Source organism: Cotesia typhae, unplaced genomic scaffold, assembly GCF_013202065.1.
Source record: "Cotesia typhae breed Kobodo isofemale line unplaced genomic scaffold, CoteBio_Ctyphae contig_33, whole genome shotgun sequence".
Taxonomy (NCBI): domain Eukaryota; kingdom Metazoa; phylum Arthropoda; class Insecta; order Hymenoptera; family Braconidae; genus Cotesia; species Cotesia typhae.
In genome coordinates, this window is record NW_027423741.1 from 3,028,045 (window position 1) to 3,050,221 (window position 22,177).

The 22,177-nt window shown below is 30.4% G+C and overlaps 2 protein-coding genes across 3 annotated transcripts in view; one reads left to right on the forward strand and one right to left on the reverse strand.

Moving 5' to 3' along the window:
* Scgdelta (sarcoglycan delta) overlaps positions 1-22,177 on the reverse strand; it is a 122,129-nt gene that overhangs the window by 77,375 nt on the left and 22,577 nt on the right. The gene's annotated exons all lie outside the window — the stretch shown is intronic.
* LOC141526101 (ankyrin repeat domain-containing protein 55-like) lies at positions 6,410-7,711 on the forward strand. Its single transcript, XM_074240882.1, has one exon. It carries the CDS (start codon positions 6,601-6,603, stop codon positions 7,621-7,623), a length of 1,023 nt encoding a protein of 340 aa, XP_074096983.1. The 5' UTR covers positions 6,410-6,600; the 3' UTR covers positions 7,624-7,711.

Sequence of the window (22,177 nt, forward strand, 5' to 3'; positions counted from 1 at the left end):
GTGAAAGTTTTGATATTTAATATTTAATATTAAATGTGATATATTTGATAAGTGTGATTGATTTATGGTTTATAATTCATAATTTATAATGAATAAATTCATGATTCGTAATTAGTAGCGAGGATTTGCTCCATCGGGCGTTAATCTGTATTTTAATGTCGAGCCGAATTTTAGGTTTGTTATTGTTTCGATTATTTGGTGAATTTAATATAATATGAAATATGATAAATATTCTTAGCTGTATATCACACGACTATAATTAACATGGATAATAAATTGTGAGTTATTAATATAGTGATTTGTAGTATTAGTATAGTGATTTGAATATTTATTGCTATTGATTGACGGTATTTTTATGCTCGATTTCGTCGGTATTGATTTTGAAAATATTTAATTGTAGAGAGGTCAATGATTTGGGTGTTAATTAATTATTTACTGCAGCACGAAGTTCTTTGATAGATTTAAAATTTTTTTTTTTTTATACATAATTAAAATTTTAAAATCAATAGTTAGGAAAAAATTTAATGGAATTTTAAATTATTTATGAATGTTTTAAAATTTTCACGAACTTTTTTAAAACTTTATTAAATGATGTAAATTTTACGTCGTAAAAAAAAAAAAATTTTATACAATTTTACAGCTTCATCAAAGTTAAAAAAATATATTTTTCTGAGTCGATCATAGTTTTATATTATTTTATAAAATATTCCAAAGTTTGTAAATTTTTCCAAATTTCATGAATTTAATAAAAATTTTAATTAAACTTTTTTTAATGCATAAAAAAAAAATAATAATAATAATACTAAAGTATTCTTATAAAAATTTTACCTCTAGTGCTTGAATTTAAAGATTCTTCAGGTATAAAATAAAATAAAAAATAAACGACCTTAAATAAAATTAACGAAGATTAAATGGAGACAAATTAACTCTTGTTAGAATGAAATTTGGGTATGAATGGAAGCCGGAGTAATGACAAGAGTACTTAGCCGAGGGAGATAGGTCGAAAGGAAAATGAGAAAGAGAAGTAAAGATAAATTAGTGTAAAAAGTGAAAGAGAAAGCTGGCTAGGAAGGGTTTGCGCTGTCTGTTCTCTGCTCGGCGCTTACTCTCGAGTACCGAGTAGCGGTTAACCCACCTCCGCTATAGGACGGTGTGAATAGAGTGTACTAATAGAAAGTACACGATGTCCGACATCTGCACTTGGTTACTTGGCATCGAAGCACCCACAAGACGGAAGGAGACACGATCGTATCTTTATGTAAGGGGTTTGACACAATCATCCCGCTGTCCTACTCTGCTTCACCAGTAGTTCCTCCTATCCAGCAGATTGTTCCTACCCACCGAGATGGAACTCCTTCATCTGCTTCATCGACTTCTCTCTGAGTTTGTATAATGTGGTTGTGCTTCAAACTATCCTCGTTTCTCGCCATACCCACATCCTCATCTCTCATCTCTCGTTTCTATTCCGTCCAAATCATTAATTTATCTTAATAGATCCCCCTGTGCTCCTTGATTACTGATTCAGAGTTCGACATCAATGTCTCACTCAATACATACTTGCAAAAAGCTCTATTCATCAAATCCTCAATTCTAAATCCAAAAATTTTAATCCACTTAAATTTGATCTCTGCGCTGTGAAAAAAATTTTAGACTCGATGTAAAATTTTTTATGTAACAAACATTTTTTAAAATTTTAAAGAAATGTTTTTCAAAGAAAATCACATATGAATTACAAGCTCTCATTACTATTTAATCAACGTCTTCATAAAATTACGCCATTATTTATCTCAACATTAATAAATTCCAAAAACTTTAGTATTGAATCTACAATCTACTAGATAACCACCAAATGAAAGTTTAAAAATGTGCTGTGGCTTATAGAAAAAACCACACAATCAATTATTCCTTAAAATTATTAAATAATTACCCTTAAATATTCTTGGAATTACCGATAAACCTTTTTATATCATGTAGGGTAATTATTAATTCACAATAAATAGCACAAATTCTTGTTAAATTGAGAAAAAAGGGGAAGAAATGTTTCTGCAGAAAAATACCTCAAGGAAGTCGAAGTTGAATTTAAAGTTGAAGTTAAAGTAAAATATGTTTGCCATAATGCAAGGAAAACATTTCCGTAACTTATTTCTTCAATCAGATTTTCATCAAAAAAAGTATCCGGATTATTTTATTGTTCGTAAGATCTAAGAGAAGACTGGTCGCGACAACTAACGTTAGAATTCGATTCGACTACTATAGTAAGTTTAGCGACGTCTGATTCAGCTGTCTATTTGCTGGTTACTCGTTTTAGTTGAACGATCAAAATAAAATATAAATCTCCGCGGCGTGCTATTTCTGTCTTTGTTTCATCAACTGTTTTAGTCTGAGTAAGAAAGGAGTAGTATCTAGTAAAAGTAAGAATAAGTAAGCTGTAGCGACTAGTAAGTACGAGCAGGAGTGCTCGAGTCTCAAGTGACGAAGACGGTTCGTTTAAGTTGAAGTCTGACGGTTGGATGGAATAGAACGCGACGGCACACCTAACCGAGAAATGAGATTGAGAGAAGGAAAACAAAATTGAAGGCAGTAAAAAAAATGAACCGAATGAACTAAAGAGTAAAATAGAGAATAAAAAGCTGAGAGTTTGAAGACGAGCTAGAAGAAGGCTTACATCAGCTTTACCACCTTGGAATATAAAACAGAGGTCACTCTTTCCAGATTTTTATTATACTACTCGGCTCTGCTTCACTACTTTTCATGTCTTCATTCGTTTCACTGTTTTCATTTCTTCTTTTAAAACTTCAATCCATTTCTTTCTTTCTTTCTCAACATTATTTTGTGATTCTCCAACGCATCGTTCACTTTTACGGGTACCGTTTTTGAAGAGACTGATTGCTCTATTTTGCGCTCAATCAGTTGGTTCAGGAAAATATCCATTTGACACTGATGGAACATTTACTTGATTTAAAAGGAAAATTTTTAACCAAAAAATTTGTTTTGAAGAGATCATTCTAAATCAAGTAGAAAAATTTTTGACTAAAAATTCATTTTATATTGTCAATTTTCAATAATATTATATTTTTACATAAATATTAATTTTTTTATCAAAAATGTTTATCAATTTATCACTGTAAAAAATTTTTGTTGTTTTAAAATTATTTACTATTATTAAAGGCAAAAAAATCAATGAAATAATTTTTTTGCATACTTAAAAGTAGTTATCAATCATAATTACAATCATGTTTTTTATGTCCATCTAGAAAATAAAAATTTTTTAAGAATAAATTAAGTCCTAAAAAAAGTATGACGAACGGAGAAGAGTATTTTATGAATAGAAGTTTTGGCAACAATAAAAGTGTCTCACTGTGACATGTAACATGTCAGGGTAAATTAGTAGGCCGCCAGAAATTAGCATTGAAACCACGTTTGCTTCGTACCCGGACGGTCCTGTAATTCGTTACACAGCGCATACGCCGCGGCCGCTAATGAGGGTAGAAACGAACTGTTACTAACGAACGGTTAATGCATGAGCCATGCACGTATCCGTTTACGCGAAATCCAACTATCCATGCACTGCTAGCTGAGAATAAAGCTGAGAATAAAGCCCCCTCGAGATCTTTTTACTTTTATTTATTCCCAGGAATCTTTTGCGTCTAGAGCATGGACCACTTGTGTTGTATTTCAAACCTTTTCGTGCCCTCAAAGTCATAGTTCACCGCGTAAATTGCTGAAGAACGGGTAAATGCTTGCGCTCGTTTCAAACACACGCATAGACATTCCTACCTCAAGAAAAATAGAAATAAAAATACTAATGTAAGTAATAAATAAAAGTAAAAAAATATTATTAATGTAATGCCGTTCTCACCGAGATCTACTGCTACTGCTGTACAAGAGTGAACTACTCCCCTAACACCAAGTAATTTAGATGCTTTAAACATACAACCCCAAAGATTAACCTCACTGTTTATTGCATTGGGAAACTTAATTCATTCTTAAAATATGGTTACTTTTATAAATGTACGAGAGCGATGCGATTATAGTGATTATTGTAAAATATTTTTAAGTTGATAAAAAAATTATTTTTTTGCCTTTAATAGAAGTGATTAATTTTAAAATAATTAAATTTTACATCAATAAAAATTTTGATAGGGATATTTGCTTCAAAAATTAATAAGCATAATAGAAATTAATATTTATGCCAAGATATAAAATTAATGATAATTTATAGTAAAAATAAATTTTTATAATCATACAAAATTTTGAATTCTTGTACGATCTAGAACTTAAGAAGGCCTTTTGCTTTGACATTTATTAAATCTGAATAAATAAATGAAATTTCTTCTCACTTGAGATAAAAATGACATCTCACTGAACAATTGATTTTTTTTTACTTGTAATGAAAGTTTAAAAATAAAAGTAAATGATAAAATTGAAACAACATAATTATGAATGTTTTAATTTTAATAACATAAAAAATCAAGAATTCGTTATGCCAAAATAATATTCAAATCCCAATTTCTACAATTAGCATAAAATTTACCGTCAATTAAACTTTTAAAAATAATTTATTGATTACTTAATTTTGAATGTAAATTATTTAAAGCATTGTCTACGTTTAATTTCCAATAATCAATAATCACGTTCGTGAGAATAAATAATGAGATACAATATATGCATTGATGTATACGTATATATTAGGGTGTGCCAAAATGTAACTTCCTTGATGGACCTTTTAAAATTGGAATTTTCAGTTCCGCTTTTGAAATCAGCTGTGTTTAGGCCTTTCCTAAGATATTTTGGGGTAAAACGATAAATTTTATTTTCATAGAATTTTTTAGCAGGAGGTTTAATTGGGCACTTCCGGCGAAAATTTGAATTTTCAGCGGAAGTGCCCTAACTAAGCTCCAGTTAAAAAATTCTATGAAAATCAAATTTATCGTCTTACCCCAAAATATCTTAGGAAAGGCCTAAACACAGCTGATTTCAAAAGCGGAACTGAAAATTCCAATTTTATAAGGTCCATCAAGGAAGTTACATTTTGGCATACCCTAGTATATATTAAATTTTACGTAAATACACATAGTTTTGACATTGTTAATAAAAGTATGTATTATAATGACTGATACCTGAGCAAGTTTATGATGAATGTCAAATTAGGAGTTCATAATTGATGTATGCGGATCAATGGAATAATGGGCAAAGCAATTAACCAACTATGTTACTTGTCAATCGTCAAGAAAGGACCGACATCAGATACGGTACCCTCCTGAGCATTATCACTCATATCTGTGTGCTTCTTAAGTTGAATATCTACAAGTAACACAAAACACGTTCATAAAAGCTCTTAATACTTTATTTTATTTACAATTGTATTTCTCATTTTCTAGGGACTACTTATCGTTTTAATGCCAATGCTAATGTATTTCTATTTAAATAAATGCTCGGGAAAATCCCGTCATTAAGAAATTTAAGACAATAACGAATGACTGAGAATTCCCGGATAGAATTATCCTTCAGTCTGCTGTGTCAAAAACAAAAATTTTCAACTATCTAAAGTTAAAAATAAATAAATGTTTTTCAATGTAGGTATTAGATAAAAGACTGTCAGAAAAATTTTTTTTTTTTTTTTTTTTTTGAGTAAATGCATCTAAAAATTTAACTTTAATTAGTTAAAAATAATGCAATTTTTTACTTTATAAATTATTGTAAAAAACAATTTCAATAATACTATTTTATTTTAAATAAAAAACATTAAGTTTTAATAGTTATTTTATTTATAATATTTCGAATAACTTATACTTTATTAAATACTTAATTAATTGAGCATGAAAATTATGGAGAATTACATTTTAAATACCAAATTATTAAAAAAGATATTTTGAAATTAATAGTCAACACAATAATCAAAAGTACTTAAAAGATAATAATTAATACTCCAAAATTCAATAATATAAAAACGATAAAGTCAAATTCAAACAAAAATTATACCAGTACTTTTTTTTTATAAATACTAATGTTTATAATAAATATTTTTGACTATAATATTAGCTAATAATTTCAAAGTATGGATGTATTTTACTCTACAAAATTTTTTTTCAAAGTTTAATTTTCATTTTTTGTCAATTTTAATAAATTTTTCATATCAATTCATTGCCAGAAAAATTCAATAAATTTCCCGCTAATTTTAAATAGTTAAAAAAATATTTCTTTCCTTTAAATCATTCTAAAAAATTTTAAGATTTCATCATAAAATTTCTAAAATTTCCCCAAAAAAATTTTTTTTTTAAATTTTGAAAACCCACCCATCTCTCCCCTCCTGTTTAAAAATAACTTTCTCCTTCCACTGCAGTATATACTGACTACCTACACCTGTGCTGTACAAAAGCGTTACTTATGGTCAGACATTTCCCTCAGACAGTGGCGCCAGTCAGACCCAAATTCCTCTCCACTGCTTAGCGACCGCATTACTTGCTTTCATTTTCGAAAAAATTTTCAGTCCCAGTCAGTTCTCATCTAGAGTTCAAAGTGAACAGTCGAGCATTCAAATCAAATACCAATAGTGATTTTACTGAAAAGTCTTCAAAGCTCAAAAGTTAAAGTTCCAAAATGATGTACGAACAAAAAGAAATTCAATACGGACGTCAATTTCCGAACAACTACGAGGAGCAGTACCGCAAGCAAGTGAGTTTGTACTTCAACAGTCAGTTCCGTGCTACAGTGTCCTATGGTCTCGAAATGGAAGTCAAATATTTTTTGGAACATGGAGCGGACGTCAACTGCCGAACGGCTGCCGGGTTATCAGTTCTATGTATAGCGATGCGTAAGAATCGTTACGACATGGCACAATTTCTTCTATCAAATGGAGCTGATCCTAATGATCCTGTGGAATTGGAAGGAACGTTCGCGGGATACACGCCTTTACACGTAGCATTGAGAGAAAAGCAATGGGAGTTTGTGAAATTGCTGCTGTGCAAATATCAAGTGGATATGAATATTCCTGCGGCGGACGGATCTTTGCCTATTCATTACGCAGTTGTCTCAGGAAAATTGGATGTTTTGCGACTCCTACTGGACCGTGGAGCCAATGTCAACGTTGAATTCTCCAAAAGATTGTATGAGAAGATATTTGTCTACAAACTTTGGACCGATAAGTGTAAAAATTATACGCTTTTGGCTCACGCTATTCTGAGCAAGAATTTGAATGTGATGGAACTTTTGATAAATAACGGTGCAGATATATCGACGGTCAGTGCAAAGAAAGTGGCTTTGTTCTACGCAATTGAGAGTGAGCAGTCAGTAATTGTCCAGTATCTTTTACACAAAATTGGAAAGAAAGTTGATTTGAAAATTTTTTTGGAGAAGATCACAGTCCACGGATTTAAACCCATTCAATACGCAGTTTTATTGGGCAACACGAAGATCGTCGAAACTCTACTGGAAGCAGGGGCTGATCCAAATTCACAATTCAGGAGGGTTCACTATACAAAGTACTTGGGGTACAGAAGCTGGAGGAAGAAGTTAGCAAATACCATGTCTTTATTGACTCATGTGACCGACAAGAACAACGTCGAGATGACCAGGATTTTGCAGAAATTTGGTGCCAAAGACAATGCTGTTGTTCATGGATAAATTTTGAAAATTTCGTCGTTGAAATTTTAAAAATGTTTGTAAGATTGTTCATCTGTATTTTTGTAATAAAATAAAAATTGTAAACGAATTTTTGGTTTTTTCATTTAAGTATAATATCATTTTTTACTTTTTTTTTAATTATCTCAAACTATTGATTCGATTATTTTTAATTTTTGTATTTATCAATTTTTTATATGTTTTATATTGATAAAAAATTGATTTGGTTGGAGAGAAAAAATTTTAAACTCAGAATAATTAACTAAAGTTAAAAAAATTTTTACAGATAAGAAATTAATTGCTTGATTAAAAAATAATCTACTTTATTTATGTGATTTGGTCAATATTAAATTTTCTTCTCTCAAATCAAGACAAATAATTTTATTGCTATTTATAACATTTTTTTTAGTTATGAAATTTAATATTTAATGGTCAGCAAACATAAATTTTTTGAATAAGTCATAGAATAAATTCTGATAAATTTTTAATATTTCCAGAGTTCAATTTTCCAATAACTATTTAAGGAAAACTTAAATTAGAACCTCAGTTTTACCAATTTCAATTAAACTTGTTTAATAAATTGGTTTAATTTTTTAATTTTATTTTTTTAAAAACTCTACGATAAATTTTTGAGTAAAATAACTTTATTATACTCGTTTTATAAAAGAATTTAAAAATAGTAATCAAATAATTATTACTCAATTTAATTGTTACTACAACTAAAATTAGTTTCTTAATAGCAAATATGGAATTGAAAAATCGTGAAATAAAAGCGCTCTAATTATCTCGAGAATGTAGTTTCTAACATTTAGTAAATCAAGCACCGAATTTAGTAGATAGTTGCAAGGATTAGCGTTAAAGTTGCCCTGTAGTCGTTTTAATAGGCCGACTTACGCACTTTGTCCGAGTAATTGCAACATTGTTAAAAGTGTAGGTGAATCGCGAGCAACGCGCTGAAGAGCTCGGAGGAGAGCAAAGTACGTGCACTGAGAAACCCCGCCGAGACAGGTAATTACTTTAATTAAAATTAACCGAGATGCATCAGCGTTCTAAGCAAAGTAGAAAGAGCAAGTTAACGCTTTCCAGTTTTCTTTGTGTAAGTACCATTATACTTAAACTTTTAATACTTTTTTAAATTTTATTGTTAACAGAAACTAGTGATAAAAATAATAATAATAAATTTTAAAATCATTGTTATTAGTATGATTGAAATAATTAGGTTGTTTTATTTTTAAAAAATAATTTTCATGATCATGATTATTGTTATTAAAATAAAAATTTTTTTTTGTTCAACGCACACCCGTGGAAAAAAAAATAAATAAATAAAATTCCGTATTAAAGTTGACTGACAAGTCTACGAGATGGATCTTCGCAACAGTCCAACCCGATCAGCGTAAATGTGTCGGAAGCGACGTAGTTTAAGCGTTATCTTTAACGGAAGAGCATTAGCTTGGCGGAAGCAACAATTTCCGGACGCAAATGTCCCTATTGATCGAACTTCCTGCGTTTGGTTTGTCATAGACCATAATACCCCGTGTCAAGTTGGTGATGAGCCGGCAGCCAATGGAGCGATCTTACCCTACCGGGTGTTCTTATCACCAGCTCCCATATTATCGTATATACCGTTTTAACGACGCTCGTACAATATTAACGATTCGAGTTAGCGTTTGCTTTTCATATGAATAAAACGACCGCGTTTGCTATTTTTACAACTCACTTATTTCTATTTTTAGGGATGGCAATAAAATATATTTTTAATTAACCTAAAAATAATGTTAGGGTTAAATGAACAACATTATTCAAAATTTAATTATTTTCTATGAATGGAGTACCTCATATATCTTTATTTTTATTTTATGATCGCAATTTTCGTATTTTTATGAATTTATGCCAAAAAATTGATATACCGTAAATAAAGTTGTAAATATTACATTACATTTTTTAATTCATTAACTTCAATTTACCAATGAAAAAAATTTTCATCAACCATAAGATAATTTTTTTATTTTTATTATATAAAAAGTTTTTGTAAGCTGTTGAATTTAATTTGTGAATGGATGAATTATTCATTTTTTATTAAAGATGTTTGTATGATAAAAAAAAGTTTCATTTCAATATTAAATTCATTTCGTTAAAAAAGAATAACGTAATTATTGTAAAAGTATTTTTTATTTATGGAAAATATTTCTATTGAAAAATTAAATTCAATCATGTGTCATGTGATTTTTTAATTAACAATTTTAAAACTCCAACTGAATAAAAAAATTGTATAATAATTTAAATAAAAAAATTCATTTCACCCTCTAGAGTTTCCAATTGAAAATAAAATTATTTTTCATCAAATGAACAAATTCAATCAATTTGCTTAAAATAATTAAATTTTTTTTATAAATCACGACTGTATCTAATGAAAGTGAAAAAAAAAAATGTTTATTTGATTGACGATAATTATCAACAACCCACTTGCAGCGTAATTCGGTCATAAATATTTAGTGCACTCAGAAATGGAAATTAATATACACAGGAGAAATATTTTGGGTAATAGTCTGGTCTTGGACATTAGAGTTAAACAACAACGTCGATGAGGCATTAAAATCCCGAATCCCGACGGTGTTTTGAGCTTAGACAAGTAACTTCTGACCGAATAAGCTAATAGCGAAATTATTCCGCGTCAGAGTTGGTAATGGGAGTGCAATTCTGTGTACCCTAGGAATAGAAGTCCACATCCTCTTCACATGTAGGAGATCTAAACTTGTGTTATTAGCATAGCCAGCTCGTTGGGCACACACATCGCGGTTGAGCGCACCGGCACCTCTGCTACTTATTTACTGTACTTGCTAGTTGCTGGTAACTGGTAACTGGTGGCTGGTACATTCACCGCAACCATATTCTCCTATCCACACTCTCGACCAACCATACTCGCGTTACTCTCACACTCAGTTATCCTCGCGCTCTGGAGGGAGTCTTCACCGCGGGATATGTTACTTAGGGGAGTCATAACTGCCTAATACCTATATCACCTCCTCCTTCCCCTTCTACTTCCTACTATATCACCTTTAAACCTAACCTCAACACAACTGTAACCAACTTTACAACTATATTACCTGAGATTTTATTTTTATATTCAATACTTTTGTCCAAAGAATTTAAAGACAATAATAAATTATTTAAAAATTAAAGGACATTTGACTGTTTAATAATTTTTGTAAAAAAAATTTTTTTTATTTAATTTATCTAGAGAATTTTGAAAAAAAATATTCAAATTTATTTGTGACTTTTTTAGAAATAATTTACTACAAAACTTCTGTGATTTCAACAGAAATTTTTTTTAAAGATTGTTAGTTTCAATCATTTGCTCTTTCTCTTCATCTTTGTTTTTTTTTTTTTTTTTTTTTTTAATCGCGAATCCGCGAAGTCCTTCTGATTTACAAAAAAAAAAAAGGCTAAATCTGTGAGTAATATTTATGGTTATGGTTTATATTTGTAATAGTCACTTTTATCGCAGAATTGGCAGGAATATTATGAAAAATGAGAGGAATGTAATTTCGCGGCATGAATAATATTCAAACAAGATTGAGAGCCACGTCTTGGGCAATGATTGAGCATTTCAATGCAAACCCAAGTGAAACGTGTGACGCCTTGTCGCGCTCTTTCTGTCGCGAGAACTTCTTTAGCTTTAGCTTTAGCACCAGTACCAGCTATAGCTTCACTACCCAGGTTCGGTATGCTAAGGAAATGTCACTTTAAAATTTATTTTAGACTACCAATACATGAGTCCGCTCAATCTGTGTGAGTTTCTCCTCAAATGTATAAAATACTCAAAAATCGTTTATGTGCTTTGCCGACGGTAACACATGTATCTCCAAATAACATTTATCACTCATTGAATATCGGAATCGAATGCACTGACGAAGATTTTGAATTGCTTTTTAAAAATACATTTGTGAGGAGTGGGATATCAAAAAACTTCTTTTTATTCTAATAACACAGTAAAAAAATTCTTTGTTGGAAAACAAATTTTCTTGACCCAAGAAAATATTTAGGAAAGCCGAAAATTCTTTGTATTCAAGCTTTCTTGAGGAAAAAAATTTTTTTGGTTGCTACAAAACAATTTAAGTATCTTTCTTTTTATTTTTATGTAGAGCGTTTTCTATTAAAAATGCAATGTTGCCAAGTCTCGACAAAAAAAAAAAAAAAAAAAACATACACTCGAACGCTGGAAACTTGATATGAGAGACATTTATTAGCATGCATGCCCCAGCATCTAGAAGGTGCACTTAGCCACCCCGATGCCCTGTTTCGCACGACCTTTGCTTCCATTAGCCATAGGCTCATCTGTTATACTGAGAAGAGACTCAGGCCTTGAAAATTTATTTTGGTATCGCTACCTGGTTAATAAACGAATAAGTAAATAGATGAAGAACCACCGACACCAATATCAATATCAATATCGATTATTCATTAGCGTATCGACTGTTGATTATTTTACTGGGAAAGTCTATTTACATGTTTTAAGAGGTTGTTCTTTTATTCATGCATAAATTTAACCGAGCTTTTGCATTTTAGCATCAGCAGTGCCTTTAAACTCTGGTACAACTTTTCATTGCAGTAAGTTCGGGTTTTAAAAGTTTCCACTAGTGACTTAAGATAGCAAACTACTTCAAAGTTTGTTGCAATAATCGCTCCGTTGATTTTCATCTTTTTTATATTATTATCTGTATAAACTAAATATAATTATGCACTTAAATTAGTACCGAAAAAAATAAAGAAAATAACCGCAGTCTTTGAGCTTTTTTTGATTTTTTAATTACTTGCTTAATAAAATTTTAGTCTTTGGGAATAAAATTGCTGACTCGTGACCTGAAGCCGTTCTCTAATCATTACACGACTAATGGTACCGCTCATTATCATAGCGAATGATTCTGAATTCCGGCTCTGTCTTTTTTTTCCTCTCAACTTTTTTATCGTAACAGTCAACTTGGATCTGAAAGATTCTTTTCAGATTGAAAGTTTAATAATTTTTCGACATGAGAGAACACTAACTTTTTTCTGAATATATTTATTTTCACTATTTTTAGCTCAATTAAAAAAAAATGTAAACATTAATTGTACAGTAAAAAGTCGAGAGACATTAAAAAAAAAATTATAAAAATATGAAAAAAATTTTGTAGGTTTTATATATTTGAAAAACTAGATTTTAGTTTGATAAAATTCAATGTTTAATTAATATAGAATAATAGGTATGTTATAATAATAGTGATATAAGCTATTAATAATAGTATCTATAAATTTGGAGAAGTAATGTTGCTTAAATATGTACATAAATTAATCTAGACTCGTGAAAATGAAATTCAACATGTCAATAGATCTCCGGACGTGGGAATAAATGTATAGTTGTTAATTAAGTTAAAACATTTAGTATCATAGGAGTATTTCTATTGAGAAAGTTTATTGCCGGGCATTTAACTCAGTCGGTTTACGGTTCAATGAATCACTCATGGTTAGCCACTTCATTATACTGACTTTATTACCAATTTAACGTTTGCTCGACTAGGAATTTAGAATCAACCAAATAGAACCGATCTGTATTACTATTATTGAAACTAATTAATAATAATCAATAATCACCATGCATAATGCACCCTAATTATTACAACAAGTTTTCAATTGAGAATCTATTAAATTTAAGCTATAAAAACAATGAAAAGAAAGTTTTAATTTTTCCGGTAATTATTTAAAATCCAAAATGATTTTCAATCTAAAAACCGGATATTTAATTATGAAATACCAGTAATTTACTTTTTAATTAAAAAATATTCTGCTGATTCGCGATAAAAAATCAAACTCGCGGAATTGATGTACTAAAAAAAAAAAAAAAAAAAAAAAAAAAAAAAAAAAAAATTATTTTATTTCAATGCTCGCATGAAACTGTGGTTAAATTTTAGTATATATTTATTGATACAGTCGGAAAACCTCAAATGAAAATAAAGGGGATTGATGGCAGTGAGGATACTAAAAGTCAGTGTGTGTTAGGTGATAGCTCGGGGGAATACAATCAGATCAAATTGCAACAAATTAACCGCGTTAATCACTACACTTTTCCGGAACAGCTCACTTCCGTTATTTGCATTTTCACGATCACTTCATATACTTTTATTTTTTTGTTATCCCGCGACAGAACACAGACAGATTCATATGTATGTTTATGTATGTTCGAACTGGCTTTTTATTCTCATTAACTCTACTCGGTAGTGAAAAAACCTCCAAGTATCGATTCACCCGACGTACAATAAAAAACTAGATGACCAAAACACACTAAACAAAAAAAAGTAAATAAAAAACCTATCTATGACATCTCCGGCGAGATAGAAAAAACACATAGATGATTCAAAAACTTCATTGTATTGAATGGGAATTACCTGTACTACTTTCATGTCTCCGCACATTTTTCTTCATTCCATTCGATTCGATTCGACTCAATTTTATTCTATTTAACTCTTTCTGTTTTGATCGAAAATATCAATCAACATTTTTTTTCAATCAACATCGATATGGAAAAACCCAAACAGTTAATTATACCAGGAGAATATTCCTGTCGAAACACACAGCCAATTGATTGTCACCAGCAGTTTTTTTATTAACATGCTATTTGTAACGAGTTTTTCAAGCCCCAGGCTGTTATTGATTCTACTTTATGTTCACCACTTTGCTATTTTTTTTGTTCCAGCTTTGCAGTCTTTTTCAAGTGTCTTAACTTCATGGCAAAAAAAACTACTTGCTTCAAAAAAAATGTTTCTTCAAAATTTCAATTTTGTTTCTAGAATATGAATATTTTTTCTTGAATCAACCAATTTTTTTCATGTATAAAATCTTTAATACAATCCGGAATAATGATAATTACAATCATGATGATGGTAATGCCGTTGAGTTGCTCGAGATTATTAGCGAGTTAATCGCTATAAGATTCGCGGTCTTGGCAAGACAGCGAATAATCTTAGGCTGCAGTCTACTTAGAGGGGTAGAGTACTCTGAACTCTGAAGGGTTGACTAATGCTCAGTCGTTGAGAAAATCGTGGAGGAAATATCACCCTCGTTATTATTATTATAATTATTATTATTATTGTTGTGATTATTGTTATAGGTACTATTATTCACATTGTTATTATTCATTGCTCATTGTAAAAGAATCGAATAGAGGTAACGGGACAGAAGACAGCTCGGCTCGGAAAATAGAGTAAGAGGGAGTTGGAGGCTGGGGCGGGAAAACGATCCGACCGGTAGACCAGTAAATTTACGGGCGGCATCCATGTGTTATTATGTCGAGCGTTCGATTCCGGAGAATATAGACCGAGTTAAATTTACGGCGTACATGTTGTGTTATTGCCCTTCTTCTCTTGTACGTTGCGTTTATTTTCATTTTCCTTTACTGTATTTTGTACTATACTGTACCTTTTACCCCGTGCTACACAATTTTATTCTAAACCCGCTGTGACACGCGAGCTTCCGATTTTGGGCACTCTGACCCATCGATGCCGAGATTTATATATTGCTCTGACTCCGATTTAACAGCTTTCATTAATTTTCACAGCCCAGCAGAAAATTTTGCTTGTTTTCATCAAGATTTTAAAACTGTCACATCATAAAAATACTTTTTTTTTACTATCAAAAAAATATTTCTTTGAAGAAAAAAAACTATATGAACCATTGGTTGTTTTTTTTCAGGAATTTTTTTCCAATCTTGAATTTTAACTTGTTGGATCAGAGTTCTATATCTTTTGTCGGAAACTTGTTACTTGATTCAACAAATATTATTTTTAGTAGATGCACCAAATTTTTTAATCATCATAAATCCTTGAAAACTTCAAACAATTTCATTTTCTTTTAAGAATTTTATATTTTTTAAATACCAACAAAAAATGAAATTTTAAAAAATGAAATCGTTACTTTAACATATTTTAAAAAGTATTTAAGCCTTTTTTTGATGATATAGATATTAATTTTTTGATGAAACATAACGTCAATTGTTCCAAAATGAATGCAGAAATAGATGTAGACATAGAGGCAACGCAGTATTTAGCTATTTATGATGCAGCAGACAGCGTTTTGATAATATAATACAATATATAATATTATAAATTACAATATAATATCTTATGATATGGCTCATGTCTCTTTGTACTTTGGTATTCATCTTCCACGGATTCAATTATGCATGGAAACATGAGCTTGATAATATTATTGCTATTTATATAAAGAAACAAGAGCAAGCTCTATTAAAGCGGGCGAGGGTGAAATATGCAGTGCGTCGGTGTGTCTAAGAACTCCTATTTAGACGTGTTAGTTAACTGGATGAACGTGTGCTCTCGGTGAATTTCCAAATTCATTCCATCCCTTATATTCTCTTGTGTATTCCTCCAAAGCCTTGACCGACTTCCGTTCTGGACTCATCGTTGCTTTGGGAGTCTGCATCCCACCTCGAGTTGGGGGGCGCAAGTGAGAAAACGAGAAAGAAAAGAAGTCAAGCTGTGAGAGAAAGAGAGAATATTATGTGAGTGGGAAGAAGGCGGATTAGATTATTCCGGCGTGCATGCAGACTAGCCAACTTCCGGGCACAAAACTCTGTTCTAAAACTAGACGCCAGCTCTACAAATAATAATATATATTATTTGTTGTAAAGTCGATGCGGAAATAAGTTTGCTGGAGAAACATTTGATTTATTTGTCGGCCGTTTGTTTCCCAATTACCGGATAATTATTTGCTAAACTTTCTGGTTCTGGGAGAGATTTCGTCCGGAAATCTCTGCTCGATGGGGGTGATGGGGGAGCTTTATAAAAATTTTATGTAATATGGTTCATGTAGTGAGTTATGGGAACAAAAAATTTTCTGATTTTATAAAAAAAAAGAATTTCTTCATTTTTGGACTTTTTAAAAAATTTTTAGACGTGAAAAAATTTTTTTGTAATGCTTTTATATAATTTTCTAAGTTTCGTGATATGACTTGATATAAAAAATTGCTATATCAGGCTTGATTTGGTCATATATTCCCATAAAAATTGCCGATAGATGCTAACCCAACTTTTTTTAAATATGATGTGAAAATTGACCTATATATTTTTTATATAATATACTAAAATTAAAAATTTACAAAAATAGGCCATATCAGAAAATTTTGTTCTTGGTAAATGCAATTTATCAAATCCTCCAACCCATGTTGGACGAGGCTGAAATAATTTTTTCTTACAGTTTTACAGTAATTGAAAATGAGAACAATGTGTGTAATTTTAGTGGATTTAAGCAGGGATTTTATTGTCGCTCCTTGAGGTTCAACTAAATCCTGGGCCGGGAGATGGAAGAAAAGAAATAGGATAGTGTCAAGATCTGAGTTGCGGTTAGAAGAATCCCTCTGAGTCCTGAGACACTTGGGATGGAGGATAGAGCTGAAATTTTGTGATGTATATGTGTGGGTGTGAGAATAGCAGTATGTACCTGGGAGCAGATAGGAGGAACTGAAGATTATAAGCGACAAGCCTGGAGCCCCATGAATTATCAAACTGGCGAGCGTATAAATATAAAATAACATTTCGCGAAATAGCACTTACGGGAGCGAGAGCCGCATCTTAAAATTGGCTAGACGGCTCCTCGTCTGACGTAATGATACATCACTTTAATGAAACCGCAGCCGTGTCAACTCGAGACTCTCTTATTGTCTGGTAATGTCATTTCTTAAGTTACGAATCATTTACTTGCGGTCTTGTTTCCCGTTCGAGCTCTTTTAATATTTATGCCAGTATAATATGTTAAAGAGCCATTCTTTTAGAAGTATTCATTTTTTTTTATTATTTTGTTCAAACACTTATTTAAAAATTTTTTATCATTTCTGCATTTAAAAGCAACACTTTTAAAGGAGAGAATTTAATTGAATCACCTTCTGACAAATAATATTAATAACAGATAATAAAGTCATCAAGAATCGTTAATTTTATTATACAGTTGGTAGATACTTCAATTAAGATTGTTTATTTAATCACTTAATTAGTATCCATTCCGATCGAGTTAAATTAAAAAAAAAATTAAATTCAGTAACCAATTAGTGCTAAGATTCATTACTTTAATAATTATTAAGATTCATAATAAGACGAGTCGGAGATTTACTGTTATATCGGACTCAACGTCCGACATTTTTGTTTTATAACAAATAGAATTTAATTATTCATAAATAATTTTATGTTCTTACAACTAATTACATACATTTATTTTATTTTTAAAATTTTGTTATCTTCAAATTTATCAATAATATTTTCAAAAGAAACTTATTTTAAAAATTTAGTTTTAGTTGGGCCTGACCATACTAAGGGATTTGAGCCTGAACAAATACCCTAATGGAATTTTAAACTTTGTCGAGATCCGAAATAGAAGTTTTCGATAACAAAATAAATGTATATATAAACAATAGTTTAAACAAAATAAAAGTAAATAATGATAAAAGAAAAAAATAAAAAGAAATGTTATGATAATTCTAGTATCAACAGAAAAAAAAAATATATGTTGATAATTTAAGGAATAAAATTTAATAACCATAATTTAAGTTTAAACAAAAAAAAATAAATAAATGTTTTCTCTTATTTTCGAATAAAATAACGACTTAAATAAAAAGAAAAATTTAGATCTAAGAAACTAATGATAAATTGTAATTTATGCATAAATTAATTTTTATCTAACTAATTTAATAATACCTCGTGAATAGAATAATAAGATATGATCATCGAAAATTATATTTTAATTAATAATTTAAAATAGTGAAAAGGGTAAAAATTTAATAATAATTCCTTTTCTAATTGTTAAATATAGAATTTAAGAGAAGGGGGTCAACAGGCCCTTGAGACAACGTGGAAGGAGTAGTGCGTTACCCGAAGCGATGGGCTCCTTGAGAAAGGGAAACTCGGACCACTTAGTGTTATTGTAATTGGCCTAGAGTTTCCCCGGAACATAGAATTTAGGAAAATGTCACCGCCCACAAGGTCTTGTCGATTTCAGTTTTCTAAGTTTTTTTCAAATCAGTCCAATTCTAGTTTTTACCACCTCAACACGAGGTCAAGTTTTAGAGTAAGTCCCAAGTTTCGTCAGTTCGTTATACAATTTAATTTTTCCATTTCGTACAAGTTGTTTAAAATAGATTCGATTTAATTCCTTTTTTTAAATTACTGAAGCAGGCAAGAAACGGTGACACAAATATTGAGTAAGTCTAAAATTATAAGTTTCGTTTTTGTGTATTTCTTTTTTATTCCAAATTGAAATTTGTATTAGAATTTTAAAATATATCTATAAAATTTAATTCATATTTTATTATTATTTATTTCACAAAATTTTTCCTGTAAGCTTCAGATCCTTATCTATTAGCCTAACGGCTAGGATAAAAATAATTAAAGTTAGTTGCGTTTTTGACGTAACACTACAACGCATAAGTTAATAATAAGCTGACTAATTGCCGTGATCATTATATTTTACAAGCAGTACTTTCATCAAAACACCTCTATTATGACTAAAATTAGTGTTGAGTATGATTACGCGGTGCTATTGGCGATTGTTAATACCCAGAAAGCTACTGATTCTGCTAATAAACAATTCCTTTGCAGCAATCATGGTTGATTATTGAACAGAATAGTGAAATAGACTACACTGGTATTCCCCTTTTGTCTACTATAAGGCTGTTCTATTTCAAAATTTAAAATATGGAAATTAAATTTCTTTTACAATTACTGTGAAGACGACAGAAATCGCTGAAAACTTATCAGCTGTATAAAAAATTTCACATATCAGTGATCAGTTGCTCAATTATTATTTCACATATATTTTGAAATAAAATAACCTTAAAAAAAATTTAAATCAAAAAAATTAATTAAACATTCAATATTCTCATATTGAAATTTCGTTTTTAAAAAATATAAAATTTATAATGATAATAATCCATTGATAATAATAAGTCCATTAATAATTCTATTTCACGTGTGCGGTAAGCTGCATTAAAATATTTTTTTTTATTTTTTATTTTGGTAAAAAATACTAGTGTTATTGCGAATAATGTGACTCCGATGCATGATAGGAAATAAATAATTAGTGAATTATAACAATTTCAATAATGGTCTTTTGCGGTTCGAATGGTAAATCCCGATGGCCTGAGTACAAACAATGGGCATGAGACACAGGGTATAGGCGGAGAATGACGGTGGTGTGTGGTATTGGTGCTGAGTTTCGAGTACAGAGGGCTGAGGGCCAAGGGTAAAAAGAGAAGCTGCGGAATGGGAGGAAGAGGTAGAGTGTACAGAGGCAGATTCGATATAGAAGTGAATGTCGCTGGTTGTTGGACAGTCGGAATGACGCGAACACCACCAGCTCCATTGGATTCGGTGTATTTTTGCGGTTTGGCAAACGGATGTTTGACGATATCGCCTTCAATACTGAATTCTATTTGTAGTAAAGTCATGCTGAACTACTCCCGAACGTGACCTGAGCCGTCTCCTGGCACTCCATCTCTTCTGCTATTCCTATTTCTCGAGATTTTTTTCTCATATTTTTATTTTTATCTGCATCTGTATCTTACACTTTACATCTTTAAATCAACATTTATACATTTTTAATATTCAGATTTTCATCGAAATTTTAGAGCTTGTCCCTCAAATATTAAATATTAAAACTCTATTATATTTTAACGCTATCTAGTTTCCCGTTTGTTTAATAAATTATTTTCCCTCATAAATTTAACCAATCAGAAAATACTCTTTTTATGTTTAATGCTCGTAAATATATAATAATAATAAAAGCGAAATATTATAAATGAAAAAAAAATCATAATAATAATACCAACAATGATATTGAAACACTTTTCACTGGAATTAATCGATTGTTTTATCACGTACTGGCAATAATTCACCGATCATTTCACTTCCCTTTCGCTGTATTTTTATTACACTGTAGCATAAATATATTTTATTCATTTATCCGGTCACCCATTATTTCATTTTCGTTAATAAAATATAAGCTGATATAAATATACCTTGGATTGAATTACGGTGAAATGTTGCGTTACCTATGGTGTGAAATTCAACACCAAGTTCCTGCATTTTTCTCGCGCAAAATATTTAAACCAAAAAGTCCAGCTTGGGAGTAATTATATCAATATTTAATATCTGTTGTAACACTGCTGTCAGGAATTTTTATGATATGTATTTTTTGATATGAAAATGTAAAGTTTCGGATTGAATTTTAATTATTTTTTGTGTTGTGGTCATCCAGTTTTTTTTCGGCATAAAAAATCGGAAATTGACATTTTGAAATACTTTTTTGTAAATAATTCTATTTTATGGAAAATTGAATACAAAACAAATTTTTTTTATCAAAAAATTAATGGCAAAAAATCGTTTAAAAATTAATTTATCTTTAATAAATTAATTTGAAAGAAAATAATGTATAGTTGTTAAAAAAAAAATTCTGAATATTATTTTTATGGATTACATACTCCTGAAAATTTCAAAATTTAAGTCACCAGCTTATCGATCCCAAATGTATATAACTATCCTAACTATTCCGACCATAATTCAAATCGATAATTAAGTCACCTTCAAAGAGAATAAAAAACAGATCCATTAGCGTCTATTCATAATCCGATAGATATGTCCATGGATATATTTATCAGGATGTAGGTCTGTGTATGTGTGCACGAGATCATATGCACATGTAGCGTATATGATACAGCCTACAAGTTATAACTTGTTGACACACTAATCCCATAGGACTAGAATGCGATTATGCAGTCAAATGAGATCGTGGCATATGCATGAGCCCACCCAAAACGACCCTTTTCGCACACGCTGCTTTCTCGTCTTCCTTATTATTTTGCTTTACGCTATCACGTGATTCTATTTTTTTTTTCTTGGTACTGCAATCAATTTTCAAAGTCTATTTATTCAAATTCTCTCAAAGAAATTTTTCGTTAGGACACCATAAGACAAATTGTGATAATAAATTATCATGTTAGGATAGGAATATAAAATCATAGAGGTTTTAATAAATAATTTATATGTCATATTAAGAGAAAAATTTGGTTATTATAGTAAAATCATTTATCTAGTTAAAAAAAAAATAGTTTTGCTGAATTAACAAATTACTTTGTTGAAACAATAAATAAATGAAGTTAAAAAAGCCCCAATCATACACGAATCAATGAAATAATCGGGCCCAAAGTAAGTGTGTTACAACCTTAGATGAGTGTTGTCAACTCAAGCTTCCATATCGACTACCAAGGGATACAGTTCGACGTGTTACTCCTCGTAAAATGAATCCCTTGATATAAGTTCGATAAAATAACTAAAGCTCCAAATGCAGAACCGTAAAAGACTCGAGCCGAAAGTATATTCAAAGAAATGCCGGAGTAAATGAAAGGAATGTAAATCATAAAAAGTTACGAGCTTTTAAATCTTTCGCAAGGTGGTGCACGTTCGCTTTAATTACCTTACATCTCTCATCCTCCCTGCAGACCCCTTATATATCCCTTTGCACGAGT

Excerpts from the sequence above, each read along its gene's own strand:
- LOC141526101 (XM_074240882.1), top strand. The coding sequence starts at position 6,601 with ATGATGTACGAACAAAAAGAAATTCAATACGGACGTCAATTTCCGAAC.